The 15,922-nt window shown below is 38.5% G+C and overlaps 1 protein-coding gene across 1 annotated transcript; it reads left to right on the top strand.

The window, feature by feature from the left end:
* The first annotated feature begins 12,118 nt into the window (after nt 1-12,118).
* On the top strand, nt 12,119-12,782 carry LOC120295006 (major allergen Pru av 1-like). The gene is made up of 3 exons (XM_039316220.1): nt 12,119-12,220; nt 12,429-12,441; nt 12,544-12,782. Exons 1-3 carry the CDS (start codon nt 12,119-12,121, stop codon nt 12,780-12,782), a joined length of 354 nt encoding a protein of 117 aa, XP_039172154.1.
* The last annotated feature ends 3,140 nt before the right edge of the window (nt 12,783-15,922 follow it).

The following is a 15,922-nucleotide window of genomic DNA, read 5'->3' as shown; positions in this document are numbered from 1 at the left end:
TTCACAAAGCCTTTGGAGAAAATCATTAAACCATCCGTTTCGGACTCAACATTTTAAGGTATGAGGAGATCAAAGTCTAAAGACTTCTCGTACTCTGCATACAAGACTTTAATTGTAAGTTAGTCTTGGTACGACTGCCGACTCCGTAAGTTAGTCTTCTCTTGAATCTTATCTTGAAAATGTACGATTGGCAACCGTGTTTTATTGCTATCTTTAATCGGCGTAATTATTGCATCGTTTCCTTTTCAAAAGAAGTTATTTTTGAAATAACTATTTTCTCGGAAAAATGTTAGTTATTTTAAAAAGGCATCTTTTACCTTCCTTTGTGACGGTTCGTTTATCTTTCCTTTTAACCAATCGAGCACTATTGATTCTTCTTCACTTTACTCGAAAACCCTAGAAAGTATCGATCCCCATTCTCGTTTTTCTCCTTTGTTTAATCTTCAAAAGTCGTCATCTTTCTTGGGAAAGTCAGTAGGAATCTTCCAAAAATCGAGAAAGATGTCATCTTCAAGAAAGTCTTCGAGAATCGCAAGTAGGAGATCACGGCGAATGAATGAGGGACCTACGCACTTTGATCTTACTGAAGAAGAAGTGTCTTAACAACAACTGAGCCCACAACATTCTCAGCAGCGTCATTCTCCTCCATCTAGTCCTCAAGGCGTTGATCATCAACAGCGCAAGAAGAAATCATTGAGGATGCGATCCGGTAAGAGTTCAAAAGCCCGCTTATATTTATAAGCTGTATTGGCCTTAAAAGGAACTCGTACTCCCTTGAAATATGTCGATGATTTTCTTAAAGACAGGATATGGGAACGAATATATCTTTCTGCAAAATGGAAAGTTTGGGAATTGCTCAAAGGGTGGTGAGGAAACCCTGCGAATATCCCAAGTGATCCTTGTCACGCCCGATCATCGCACGCACACATCCTTCTCTTGGTCGATTTTAATATGCGATATCACAGGACTATATATCGCCGACCCTTTCATTTATTAAGCACATGCGTAAAGCAATTATAAATCCCTGCATAATAAAACAATGGGATAAGTTAGGCCATATTTTTCATATTGAAACTTATAACCAAACTTTTATACAAACACAAACCAGCAGTACTACGCAACTTTTACTCTATTTCTATTCATCAAATTAGAGATCTCAAAAGAAGATAGAATCTCAGTCCATTCGGATTATATTTAAGACTCCTCTCGTATTATCTTCTTCTTTCAAAAATCCTTCTCCTCGTGCTCACCCCTCCGAGTTCTTACTCCTCCTCTTCGCCTCACCGGTCCCAAATGTTTTCCCCAAACTGGAATGAGATTACGTCTCGCCGAGTTTTGCCCCACTGCTCTCAATTAGTAAACCATTATACTATAGCCTGCCTATACACACAAGGTAAGACGTACATTGGCCTTAGATCCCACCTCAAATCAGTACATTCACAATAGGCACCTGGCATGAGCGGGACACCCTGAGTGCCATACCCTGGGCACGCCATACTGTCTTGCCATAAGCTTTAAAATGGTACACTTAAGTGCCATCATCGAGTAAAATGGGACACTTGGCGCCACTCCGGTGAAAATCCGGCCAAATGGCTGACGTGGCACTTTACAGCGGGAAAATCCCAACGGCGCGTTTTGCACGCCGACGCGGCAAAACGCAAAATGACGCCGTTCGTCTACGTGTAAATAATAGTATATAAATTAATTAAATTAGATTTAAAATATTCAAAAATTTAAAAAAAAAGAAAAATTTAAAAATTTTAAAAATTAAGAAAATTTTAAAAATTAAGAAAAATTTAAAAATTAAGAAAATTTAAAAAATTTAAAAAATTAAGAAAAATTAAAAAATGTTAAAATTTTAAAAATTTAAAAATAAGAAAATTTAAAAATTTTAAAAAATTTTCAAAATTTTAAAAAATTTTAAAAAATTAAGAAAATTTTGAAAATTAAGAAAATTTAAAAAATTTAAAAAAATTAAGAAAATTTAATTTTTTTAAATTAAGAAAATTTTAATTTTTTTAAATTAAGAAAATTTTAATTTTTTTAATTTAAGAAAATTTTAAAATTTTAAAAATTAAGAAAATTTTTTAAAAATTAAAATTAAAAATATTATAAAAGTGGGAGTGGGAGGCCGAACGGCGGCTCCCTTGCCGCCACCGGCTCCCTTGCCGCCACCGCCGGCTCCTCCCCGCCGCCACCTCCCGCCGCCGCCTCCCTTTTTTAATTTTTAAATTTTTTTAAATTTTCTTATTATTATTTTTTAAATTTTTTAAATTTTTTAAAATTAAAATTTTTAAATTTTTTAAAATTAAAAATTTTTAAATTTTTAAAATTAAAATTTTTAAATTTTTAAAATTAAAATTTTTAAATTTTTTAAAATTAAAATTTTTTAAATTTTATTATTTTCTTAAATTTTTTAAATTTTTTTAATTTTAAAATTTTTAAAATTAAAATTTTTAAAATTTTTTTAATTTTTTAATTTTGTAAAATTAAAATTTTTAAAATTTTCTTTTTTTAAAATTTTTTTTAAAATTTTTAAAATTTTCTTATTTTTCAAAATTTTTTTTAATTTTAAATTAAATTTTTAAAATTTTCTTTTTGAAAAAATTTTTTAAAAATTTTTAAAATTAAAATTTTTAAAATTTTCTTTTTTTAAAAAAGTTTTATAATTTTTAAAATTAAAACTTTTAATTTTTTAATTTTTATGCGATTTGGAGCTCCAAATGAGCACGCAGTAAAAATAATAATAAAATATTGCACGTAAGATTCCACAAGGGTCGCGGAGGTGGCACTCATGTCCCACTCCGAAAAGTGGCACTTAAGATACCGCCAAGCTACGCACTTGCTGTTCCTACGCCGCAAGCTACACTCATGGTACTCGCCCCCAAATCATATCACGCGTTGATTTCATCAAATCGACCTAGTAGATTATATACCAACAGCACCACTCACAGTCATTTCCATTCAATCAATCAATTCACAACATCAAATGAATGATCAATCGACCTAGTGATTACATGTCGATTTTGATTACTTCTAGGTCAATTGATTATTCCATCTCAATCATCAATTACGAACTACGATCCTCGGATCACATCTTAAGCAAAGGTGGGAGACATAGTCCACCACTCGACAACATCAATATTTAATGGCTTTACTGGTCCTACTTCCGACCACTTTCGATACTCAATGGCTTACGGTCCCACTGACCACTTTCAAGATTTACCCGCTTACTGGTCATTCACCACTTTCAATTCAACGCTTACGGTCCACTCGACCACTTTCAAGATTCAATTGGCTTTCTGGTCCCACTCACCTTCAAGATTCAATCAATACTCAACGATTTTCAATGAGATAATTACAACAACCATTTTAATATATATCCTAAAATTCCACATTCCATTCAATTTGACACAATTCAAAGCTCAAATAACTTAAACTGTGCTGTTTCATTAGTTAGCACGAGATTTCGGTCGTCGGCCATCTCAATCTTAATTTCCAAAAACAAATAAATAATTAATTAATTAATTTCGAAAATTAATTAATAAATATTAAAAATTCCATTTAACTCAAAATAAGGCCCAATTAAATAAACGGACTTCACCACGATCATCAGCATAATATTCGGTCATTAGCTATCTCAATTGAATTTTCAGAAAATAAATAATTAATTAATTAATTTCGAAAAATTAAATGATTAATATTAAAAATTCGATTTAGCTCAAATTAAAGCCCGATTAAATAAACGGACTTCACCACGGTCATCAGCATAATATTCGGTCACTGCCATCTCTAGATTGAATTTTCGGAAAATAAATAATTAATTAATTTAATTCCGAAAATAATATTTAAATGCCAAAATCACTTAGGCCCGAATCGCCAAATTGAAGCCCGATTAGGGTCAGAAAATTCCCGAGATACTTCCAATAAATAGTAAACCACGTCTACTTGTTAATTGTGTAATCAATTTATCTAAATCGCATCACAATTGACTAATAATTGCTAATTTATTCTAATCTAACAACCTAAACATAATTAATTAAATCTAAACCAACCTTAAGCATAATTAGCCAATTAATCAGGATTAGTGAGACTACTCACAAATCGCGCGCAAATCAGATTAATCCGACGGCGGCGACATGAGGAACGATTCTTCCCAAATGACTCACGATCCGGGGCCCTAAACCAGAAGCAAAGCGGGCCCGAAGTCGCTAGAAACCCACCCGTGGTTTGCTGGACGGGGCTGGCAGGGCCTATCCAACGGCCAAAATGGCGAGGGGCGGCGGAGCAAAGAACGTCGGGGAGGTCGCGGTGCTTGGCGGCTGAGGCGGCCGAGGGAGGCGAACGGGCCGGCCGAGGAACAGGCCGAGTCGCGCGAGAAACCGAGCTGGCGGCACACGGCGAGCGGGCGCGCGGGCGATCCGGCCCAGCGCGGCGGACGGCGTCGTGGTCTCCGGCGAGCTGTTATTCTTCTTTGCTGATTTTCTCTCGGTTCATTCAAAGAAGAACGAAGAAGAAGAAGAAGAAGAAGGTCACGTGGGGGAGTTGAGAAGAGAGAGAAAGAGGAGATAAGGATTGAAAGAGAGAGAAAAATCGGTGGGGGTTGCTGTCCGCAGATGGGGGAGGGAAAGGAGAGAAAAGAGAGAGAGAAAGAGAGAGAGAAAAGAGAGAGAGAGAGAAAAAGAAAAGAACAAATAATAATTCTATTCTAATTTTCTTTTCTCTTTCCATTTCTCTCTTTTAATTCTTCCGGCCTTCAATTTTCATCCGATAATTTCTTTATTGAAATTTCGGACTCGTCGATAATTTGACGGGTGATGAGACGGTCCTAAAATTGAATTGTGACACGCTCGGATATTGATTCGAACCCAATCAAATTCCATGATTAAAATCGACCAGACGTGATTTAGTCCAATCCAACCAATTAGGTATTTTAGGATTTTACCGCGGATATATCCCTTAACGGCTTCACCCAATATGTTAGTTAACTCGTGAGTGATTAGTTCAGAGAAAGGACCATAGGCACGCCGAAGATATGTACATTTCATTTTATCAAACGGCTTACTGATGCCACCGTAGATTGGGGACCGAATCTGTAGATGGGAATGATGATGACAAATTGTACAATCAATTTCAACCGAGAATGGGTGTTGCAGTTGAAAGTCGAGGAAAAAGGGAGATTTGTTCATCGAAGGAACAAAGGATTTGTAACAAATTGCTGAAGTGTGGGATAATAAACCCTAGAAGTGTGGATTTTGACTTTCTGGATGTTGTGAATGTGAACTTAAGGAGAAGTTCGGTTATCTTCAACTTGAGAAGTTTTGCTCGACACTGACAGTAGGCCTATCTCCGAACTAACCGCATATTTCTATTCAAATCTTAGCTTTTGGATGCGAATAGATTTTCTGTCAAAGATCGAGATTATGTTGTGACATGAATATGCTTTGCGAGATGTGTTAGGAGTTGAGAGAGGAAGATATCAACCAATCAAAGTTTCCATTGCTTTCACACCGGAACTTGTGAAGGATAGAGAACAGAGGAGAAGATCACCTACTAAGGATGAGCATTCAACATCTTGCTTCACAAGTTTGTGATCAATTGCCTCCGACCGAAATCTCCAAGATCGATGTTTCAAGTTCGGAGGCAAAGTTGATGTATGCCATCCTCACCGGGGAAAAGGTTTTCTCTCCCTCACACTATCATGTTCCACATGTATGAGCTGATGATGATGGAGACGAGGTCAACTCCCTTACCCAAGCCTTGTAACGAAGTTATTCGGACTTCGAATATTCAGCCTCCGCAAATCTTTGTGTCCGATCGTGCGATCATATGGTGGTAGGATCAAGATGGTAAGTAAAATGCGTCTCAGTGCGAACAAGGAGTTGGAGAAATTCAAGAGAAGACTCCAGTAAAGCTCATCAAACTTCTTCAAAAGGAAAGGAAATGAGCCTTGGTTGCTTTCAAAACCAAAAAGGAGAGCTCTTATTATGGAAGATGAAGATGATGATCTTACCATCTCTGCCATAGCTTTGAAAGCTAAGTCGCTCGTTCGAGTCAATGGAACATCGTGAAAAGGAAAGAGAAGGCCAAGAGAAAAGAAGAACAAGAGAAAGAAGGAAAGAAAGAATATGGAAAGAAGCGAGAGAAACAACTCGAGGAAGAAAGAAGAAAGAAGGAGAACACTCGAGGAACACTCTTTCTCCACCTATAGGCATAAAAACAAGGGGAGACAAGAGAAATGAGAGAAGTCCTCATATCCCGATGCAAATGAAGGAGCCGCTCTCTTGTAGACCCGAAGATGTTTATGCATCTCAATTTAATAAGGTCATGAGTTTCATTGTCAAACCAGAAGATTATTTTGATATGCCATCATCGCGAACGTGTGAAGCTAGTATATGCATCAAAATTCAGCTGATTTTCGCGGGATCATGGATATTCTCTTGGAAATGCGAGGTCAAATTTATGTCTTGGGATGCGAGGTTCAAAACTTGCAAAATGCGGTCAAGTTTCTTCATGTTCATTGAATGATAAAATCCAAGCCCTCTATTCGATTCAGGCCAATGCCAAGGGTGAGGAGATCGCGCAACCGAAGGAAGACTTGAAAAGGCTGGAAGGATCGTTGCCTATGGGAGATTTCCAACTTATCTGCGTTCCCAAGCAATCTTGACTTTATTCTATTTTCATCTCAACCTTTTTAATGCTGACAAAAAGGGAGAGATGCAAGATTTGAACAAATTGATTTTTAAATTGTGTGGTTAGATCGTGTGGTTACAGGTTGTTGGATTTTGTTGGATTGTTTTGATCTGTTTGACTTTGTTTTTGTAACCGGATGAGAATCGAATTAGACTTGGACTTGACTGCATTAACTATCATTGGTATCTTATAGATGGCTTTATCACATTAAACTAACCTACTTTCGTATTGCAAATTCTAGTGTTATTCATTTAGCCATAAGATATGCATATGTGTTTGAGAAATGTTTTGCGTGAAGTTGTCCAAATCTGTAGGAAAGTTTTGTCACCATCAAAAGGGGGAGATTGTTGGAGAAATCTTGAAGTGTAAGAGCTGACAAAACGCTTCCATCGATCTACTTCCAAGGCTTCTGCGCACTCAGTACTTAAAGCTCCAAAGACCTGATAGTCTATCCTCAAGACTCAAACACTCATCGATGCTTTGATCTCTAGTCCGTTGAAGAAAGGTTATCCAGAACTGGATGTTTCGCTAAGGATTCAACCTTATCAACTGGAGAAGATCTCGTGGTGGAAATGACTTTAACGGAAATTCTTTGATTGATCGAGATTGATTCGATGATTAAAGATCTGGCAATTGCCTAAATATTCTTGGAATGTTCTACTTATGGAAACGAGATCCGATTATGGGCGAACAAGATTGATGGGCTATCGACACGTTCCTTTAAGCTCGAACAATTTTTAATGACCATCCAACGGGTAGATTGGAGAATTCCTTTGTAAGTGGTTGTATGATGGCATAAAGGAGATATAGGAAGACGTTCTTAGTTGTTCGATGGCAGCGATAGAAGAATTTCAAACGAAACTCCTTGTTGTTTAAACAATTACTTTGAGCGATAAACATTGTATTCAAAAGAGAGTATATAGAGAAACTTTGAGGAGGTGTGGTAGAACATCTACATGTGGAATCAAGAGAAGTCGTGCTGTAATTACTCTTTTTTATCATAGTGAAATCTGGGGCTACGCTGTCGAAAGAAGACGTAGGCTTGGAATAAGCCAAACCACTATAAACCCTGTGTTCAATTTTCTCTTCCTTACTCTCTTTACTTTGATCGTACTTCATTTTCATTAATCATAGTAAACTTCCTTTCTATCGTTTTGCCAAGAATCGCTTCCGTATCTCGATAAATTGTTTATGCACCTATTCACCCCCTCAGGTGTTTATACTAGCTATCTCAATGAGAGGTCCCCGTTCAAGCCGTCTTGGTTTTTCCCGTGGTCTGGCCAGAGATCTCGCCAGAGACGAGCGAGGCGGATGGGCAGGCTCGATCTATCGAGCTCGCTCGCCATCCGACGCCCGCGAAATGAGAGTGGGACTCTCGGCGACCGCGCTTTTGTGCCCATGCCTCAGCTTCTCGGGCCACTGGCTGCCGCTCTCTGTTCATGCGAGCCTGTTCGATATAGCTAGTGCTAGTACCTAGAGGGGGTGAATAGGTATATAAATGATTTTTCTTGATCGATGCACAATACTTAGACAGTTGAAGGATTTGCAGCAAATAATAATCAACACAAGATTAAGTAAATGAAAGAGAGAATTGAACACGCGGTTTATAGTGGTTCGGCTTGATCAAGCCTACGCCCACTTTTCGCACGACGGCCAATCGGCGATTCCACTATGAACAAAGAGATGTTACAGTGTTGCTTCTTCCTGATTTCTAGGTGTAGATGTTCTACCACACTCACCAAGGTATCACCAAGTATACACTCTCGTGTACAATTTCACTCAAAAGCAGTATCGACTAATAATCAAGGTGCTTTAGACTGCGGAATTCTCTATCGATCAATCTCTCAAACAACTAGAACGTCTTCCTTTATACTTTATACCATCATACCAGTTAGCACTTACCAAAGGAATTCCTCCAATCTACCCGATTGATCAATTAAGAAGATCATTCGAGCTATTTAAGGAACTACGATAGCCCATCAACTCGTTCGCCCATACAATCAGATCTTGGTTTCATATGAATAACCTTCCAAGAATATTCGTCGATCATCGGATCTTCAATCGATCTAGATACGAATAAAAGAATCTATATTTATCCAACCAAAAGATCTTCTCCAGAGGATAGGATTAAATCCTAACCATATACTTCGGTTCTGATTTCCTTCACATCGGATTAGAAACGATGTCAATGAGAATAGTCTTGAGTCTTGAGTCTTAAGTCTTGAATCTTGAGTGCTGAGTCCCGTGATCGAAAGTCTTCGGCCTTAAACATACGGTCTGCAAATATCCGGACTAGATTGATAGAAACGTTTTGTCACTTCAAAATATTCTAGAAAGATTTCTCCAACACCGGCCTTATTTGTGGCTAGATCTTATGGCTACATGGCTCTTGGTAAGTTAGATGATTGAATCTAATCGAACATTTCAGTGGTACAAATGGTCTTGGATTGATAATTTGCATTCAAATAAGTCTTAACGGGATTTTTAGGATTCTTGTAAGTATAGGTTTTGAAAAGTGGTTTGTGTTAAGAGTGTGGTTCAAATTTGGAATTTGGGTACAACTTGACATTATGATCATGACTCTAATTCATTCTTCTTCTTGAAAATAAAATTAGTAGTAACTCTGCGGTTAATGGACAAATCAAATTTGGATTCATTCAATAAATCTAACAATACTTTTAGGAAGAGTAAGTATAGATTATGAAAAGTGATTTGTTTTAAAGTATCACAGAAATTTGGAATTTGTGGACAACTTGACGTGAGAGCAAAACCTTGACTAGTTCTTCTTTGATGAAATAGAGCCAGCAGTAAAAGTAGCCAAGGAAGCATCCATTGAATGTTCTTTCTTCCCTACAAATGACACAAATGTCGACATTATTGAAAGACTCAAATGTGCTACTGAAGGATGTGCTTGACCCACGACTTCCTCCTCCGACCGGCCAACTAGCCGAGGAAGTGGATGTGCATGGGGACGAGTCTCGATTCACGACCTACCATGCATTTCGTCAAGCAAGAATTATCCACACGCACTCAAGCTTGCTTGTCTAAGCCATTGGGTTCTATTAGAATATTTTAATAATAATTTAGTGACTCCCTCAAGGTTGTCTACATTCAAAGATCTCTCGCATGCTAACAAGTATCATTTGGGCTTGAGATTCATTCTCGTGTCTCTTTCAAGAAAAATAACAATCGAGACTGAACCGTAACTATGTTTTGAAGCGGTAGATATGCTGTGCATGCTGTCATCAAAGACGCTTGTCAAACATCTTGTAAAGATCTCGGCATTCTTTTAACAGAGTTGAAACTGCCGCGAGATTATAGATATGAATGCGCCGCTTTGCCCATCTGTCTTTGAGGCCAGATCAGAGAAAAGCATATCGAGGAAGAGAACAGTTGACTCAAGAAGGGACGGTCAACTTTTCACATATGAATTTTCTGCATTTGACACGCAATTGTTACTCACATTCGTATTTTTAAGTCTTGAGATTTAACAAAGACTCTGGCGTGGAAAATCATTCGCGATTCACATGTGACGGAATGGCACGCGCTCGGAAGCTTCAAAGAGATGAGAAAAAGGCGCTTGATGGAGACTTAGAAATGATAAAGTAGTATATATATTTAATCAATTTTGGACGTTTTATTTTAGTGAGGTTCATATGGGTTCCACATGAACCTATCAAATATAGTGATTTAGATTAACTTAGTACATATAGCACAATTTTGATAAAGAAACAGAAATGAGCTAGCGTCATATTTATATTAAGTGGAATTTGACTTTTAATTCTAGTGAATTCAATATGGATTGTATGTGAACTCATCAGATTTGGCAATTTATATCAATTTAGGACATACAATACACTTTTGACAAAGACTCGGAAATGAGTTAGGGCCTCATTTTTATTTGGTAGAATCTAGACTTTAATTCCAGCGAGTTTTATATAGGTCCCACATTAACCCATCAGATTTAGCGATTTGGGTTAATTTAGTACATACGCACGTAATTTTGATGAAAGAGCACTATATTTATATTAAGCTGATTTGAACTTTTAATTTTAGTAAGTTTCCTATGCATCCCATGAACCCATCAAATTTAGCAATTTAGATTAACTTAGTATATACAACACAATTTTGACGAAAACTTAGAAATGACATAGCATCGTATTTATATCAAGGAGAATCTAGACTTTTAATTCGAGTGAGTTCCATATGGATCCACATGAACCTGTTAGATTTAGCGATTTAGATCAATTTAGGACATACGACACATTTGATAAAGACTCGGAGATGAGCTAGGGTCATATTTATACACAACACAATTTTGACGAAAACTTAGAAATGACATAGCATCGTATTTATATCAAGGAGAATCTAGACTTTTAATTTGAGTGGGTTCCACATGGATCCCACGTGAACCTGTTAGATTTAGTGATTTAGACCAATTTAGGACATACAACACACGTTTGATAAAGACTCGAAATGAGCTTGGGTCATATTTATATACAACACAATTTTGACGAAAACTTAGAAATGACATAGCATCGTATTTATATCAAGGAGAATCTTGACTTTTAATTCGAGTGAGTTTTATGTAGGTCCCACATGAACCCATCAGATTTAGCAATTTGGGTTAATTTAGTACATACGGCGTAATTTTGATGAAAGAAAACTGTATTTATATTAAGTTGACCTGAACTTTTAATTTAGTGAGTTTCCTACGGATCCCACATGAACCCATCAAATTTAGCGATTTAGATTAACTTAGTATATACAACACAATTTTGATGAAAACTTAGAAATGACATAGCATCGTATTTATATCAAGGAGAATCTAGACTTTAATTAGAGTGAGTTCCACATGGATCCCACGTGAACCTGTTAGATTAGCGATTTAGATCAATTTAGGACATACAATACACGTTTGATAAAGACTCGGAGATGAGCTAGGGTCATATTTATATACAACACAATTTTGACGAAGACTTGAAAATGAGGTAGTGTTGTATTTATATTAAGGGAATCTACACTTTTAATTCTAGCTGAGCCCATTAAATTTAGTAATTTAGATCAATTTAGAACATGCAGCACACTCACCAAATAACTTATGCTCGGAACACTATCTAAATTTAGTGATTATTTTTAGAAAATATTTTCTAAATTATTTATTTTCCGCAAAATATAATGCATCTTAGTAAGAAGAAATATGCAGTGATCAGAACCCTTCACACTCAAGTCCCCCTCTCTATATATCAACTTCAATTCAGCCTCTACTCTTCACTCCCAAGTCCCGAGAGACCAACTTCATCACTACTCCATCATCACCCCTTCGTTTCAGCAACTCTGTTAGATCCAGTCATGGGTGTCATCAGTTTTCACTTCGATATCCTGTCCCCCATTCCCCCGGCCAGGATGTTCACCGCTATCCTCGATGCTGATAACCTCCCCATGGTCCTCCGCTGCCGTCAAGAGCGTTGAAGTCCTCGAGGGCGATGGAGGTCCCGAGACCATCAAGTTGATGGCTTTGGCCAAGGTTAGTCCATCCGTTTTAGGAACTTAGGATCACTCGAATCAAGGGGCTTCAACCTTATGGAACACTATAATGAATATGGAGAAAGATAGAAATATGACTCGGTTACTTAAGATGTTTCTAACCGTTTAACTTTACACGAGTGATTATGTGACACGATTTTGATTGGGCAAAGTCAGGCTATGTCTAAGTCAATTGTATTGGATTGCAGTCGGAACAATTGGGTTAATTCCTAAGCGGCCTGATGGACACCATGAAGATTGGTGCTCGTGATATTGAAACCTGCGAGTTCTAAATGTGAATGTGACTTTTTGTTACATTTATAGGCAGCCAGAACAAGACAGAGAAGCACAAGGTCGAGGCCCTGGACAGGGAGAACTTCACCTACTGCTACTCAATCATTGAGGGCGAAGTGCTGGGCACCACCTTTGAGAAAATCAGCTATCAGGTGAAGATCACCGCGTTGCCTTTGGTAGGCTCGGTGTTGAAGTGCACGAACAGTTACTTCACCAATGGCGACGTGGACGTCCCGAGAACGAGATCAAAGCCGGGAAACAGAAGGTGACTGCGATGGTCGGGGCCATCCAGGCTTATCTCGTGGCAAACCCTGATGCCTACTGAGCCGATCTCTTCGCTATCTTGTATGGTTTATGTAATGTGTTAAATATGTCTGGTTGTGCTAAACTGAAAAGGAGACAAGAAGAGTTTGAGTCACTCTGTTTGGAGCTAAGCATGTTGGGCTGGTGAGTGTTGTTCTTGTCTTTGCTGAGAATAAGAGAATAAAAGGTGTGACAGGAATCTGGTGCAGTGGTTTTGTGGAATTTGATAAGCATGCTACATGTTTATACGAGGCTTGTAGAATTCTCTAATTTATTAATTTTTTTATGAGCAGGGAATTCATGAGTTACAAATGAAATGCCAAATGGCCAATAAAATGCCAAACTTTGACCCGATATTTCGAATTTGGACTAACATCTAAAGCTATCAACGTGGCATAATCTTTCATAAACCACAATACGACAATACATCCCTCTCTATGGATTGTACTAAAAGAGTTAGCAAATTGCGAGAATTTACTGAGCTTGAACTTGAGCAACAACAATCTATTGGGTGTCATGTCACTGAGCTGGGAAACTCGTTCACGCTACAAAACCACTAGACCTAAGCCACAATTCACTAGTAGGATCGATTCCTTCCAATTTAGCAAAGCTCACTAAATTGGAAAATCTCAATATTTCTTATAACAATTTGTCGGGTATGATCCTGTGCCTACTCACCCGCATGAGCAGTTTAAGCTTCATGGCTTCTTGTACAACAAGCCGACAGCGCAGCCTGGTTTCCGGTGGTCGCCTTCCAACAATAACTAGGAAGTGCTTTTATTGCAAATCCGGGCTTGTGAGGAAACGTGACGGAATGTCTCCATGTGGGTCGAGAGAAATCGACCGACCATCGGAGAAAGGTTCTGATTAATGTGATTGTTGCGTTTGCTGCTTACTACTTCTCGACTCTTATTGCTCGATTTTGCTTTTGGCGGTGAAACAAGCATCTCGATGAAGAGATAAGAAATCTTATGAAGTGACGTGAAATCATATGGGAAAGGGGAATGAAGTTTGCATTCAACGATATTGCCAAGGCCACCAACGGCTTCAGTGAAGAGTACTGCATCGGAAAACGCGGATTCGTGTTTACAAGGCCGAATAGGCCAGCGGCCATATCGTCACGGTAAAAAAAGTGGTGGTTAACCGCAGGGACATCATCCAATTTTTTCTGAACTTTGGCAAAGGTCTTGCATGGAGGAAGAGGAGCAGTTAAATTGGACTTGTGTCAAGAGAGTGAAGATTGTTCAATGCGTGGCTCCCGCGATCGCCTACTTGCATCACGATTGCTCACTGCCTATTGTCCATCGGGACATGATGTTGAACAACATCTTGCTCGAGTCGGACTTCGAGCCTCGACTTTTGGTTTTTGGGACGGTGAGGCTCTTGAATTCGGATTCGTCGAATTGATCCGGTGGCTGGATCTTATGGCTACAAGGTTCCTGGTAAGCCACATGATCAAATCTAATCAATACGTTGCCCCCGTACTGTATCTTGGGTTGATCAAATAGCTTTAATTGACATATTACATTTGGATTCATCCAATAATTCTAACAAGACTTTTAGGAAGAGCAAGTACAGATTTTGAAAAGTGGTCTGTATTAACAGTATCTCAAAAATTTGGAATTTGTAGGCAACTTGAGGTTGTGATCAAAACATAGATTCATTCTTCTTTAATGAAACAGAGTCAACAGTAAAAGTACCAATGCTAGAGAATGATGGGGAAGCATCCAGGAATCTTCTCTCTTCCCTACAAATGACACAAATGTCGACATTATTCAAAGACTCAAATGTGCCACTATAGGATATGCTCGACCCACGTCTTCCTCCTCCGACTAGCCAACTGGTCAAGGAAGTGGTCTTCATGGTCATGGTCGCAATAGCCTGTACGTGGACGAGTCTCGATGTGCGACTTACCATGCATTTCATTGCGCAAGAATTGTCCGCATGCACTCAAGCTCGCTTGTCCGAGCCGTTGGTGCCGTTAGAATATTTAAGTTATAATTTAATGAATTCTTACCCTCAAGGGTGTCTGCATTCAAAGATCTCTCGCATGCTAATAAGTATAATTTGGGCTTGAGATCCATGCCTTTATGTCCTCTTTATTGTATTATTTAAGAACATTGTGATGCTGATTTAGATTACTAAACGAGGAGATTGAGAATCATTTAAAGGGCATTTCAACATAATCCCACATATCTCTTGCCCTGGGACTCGGAAATCTTAGGCGAAGACGCATTCCATCCCCCTGCACGAACGTTCAAGGCCTTGATCTTGATAAAATCTCATCCCCAAGCTCCTCCCACTAGCCAGTCTGGATTTTGTCACCCTTGAAGGTGATGGCTGTCCCGTCAACATCGCATCGTTTTCGGTGGAGGCGAGTACTTGCGCGTCTTCTAATTTCATTCATTTTGATCACACATCAACATGTGATGTCAACACATTTGCCTGACATTCTTTGATAAGACTAACGTGGAGCTGACTGCAGTTTTCTGTGTGTCGCGGCTATATGGTTCAACTCGGTGAAGCACCAGTCGACAAGCTGGACAAGGAAAGCTCGCGCACGCTTACACCATCGTTGAGGGCGACGCGCTAGAGAAGATTCCGAACGAGATCAAGTCCAGACAGAGGGTGCATGTGCAAGAGCACGAGCACGAGCACGAGCACGAGCAAGTACTTCGCCAAGGACGGGGTCGAGAACAAAGCTAGCAAATAGAAGGCCATGGGAATGTTGAAAGCCATTGAGCCCATCTCTAGCAAAACCCCTGATGCTTACAATTGAGTTGTTGTTCCACGTTGGTTCAATCTTTTGAGATTCAACAAAGACTTTGGCGTTGAAAATCATTCCCGATTCACGTGTGACAGAGTGGGGTGCTATCAGAAGCTTCAAAGTGATGAGAAAAAGGCATTTGACGGAGATTTGGAGATGAGCTAACGTCCTATTTATATCTAGTGGATTTCTAGACCTATAATTTTAGTGAGTTCCATATGGGTCCCATGTAAACTCGTACAATTTAGCGATTTAGATTTTTTTTTTTGGGTCAAAAAGAAATTTCCATTCATTATCAAATTGATACATGAAAGAGAATCTCAAAGTCATAATAACAAA

The sequence above is a fragment of the Eucalyptus grandis genome, chromosome 1 (genome assembly GCF_016545825.1).
Source record: "Eucalyptus grandis isolate ANBG69807.140 chromosome 1, ASM1654582v1, whole genome shotgun sequence".
Lineage (NCBI taxonomy): Eukaryota > Viridiplantae > Streptophyta > Magnoliopsida > Myrtales > Myrtaceae > Eucalyptus > Eucalyptus grandis.
The sequence above is the reverse complement of the archived record's forward strand: the minus strand, read 5'-3'. Positions and strand labels throughout refer to the sequence as shown.

Excerpts from the sequence above, each read along its gene's own strand:
- LOC120295006 (XM_039316220.1), top strand. The coding sequence starts at position 12,119 with ATGCTGATAACCTCCCCATGGTCCTCCGCTGCCGTCAAGAGCGTTGAA.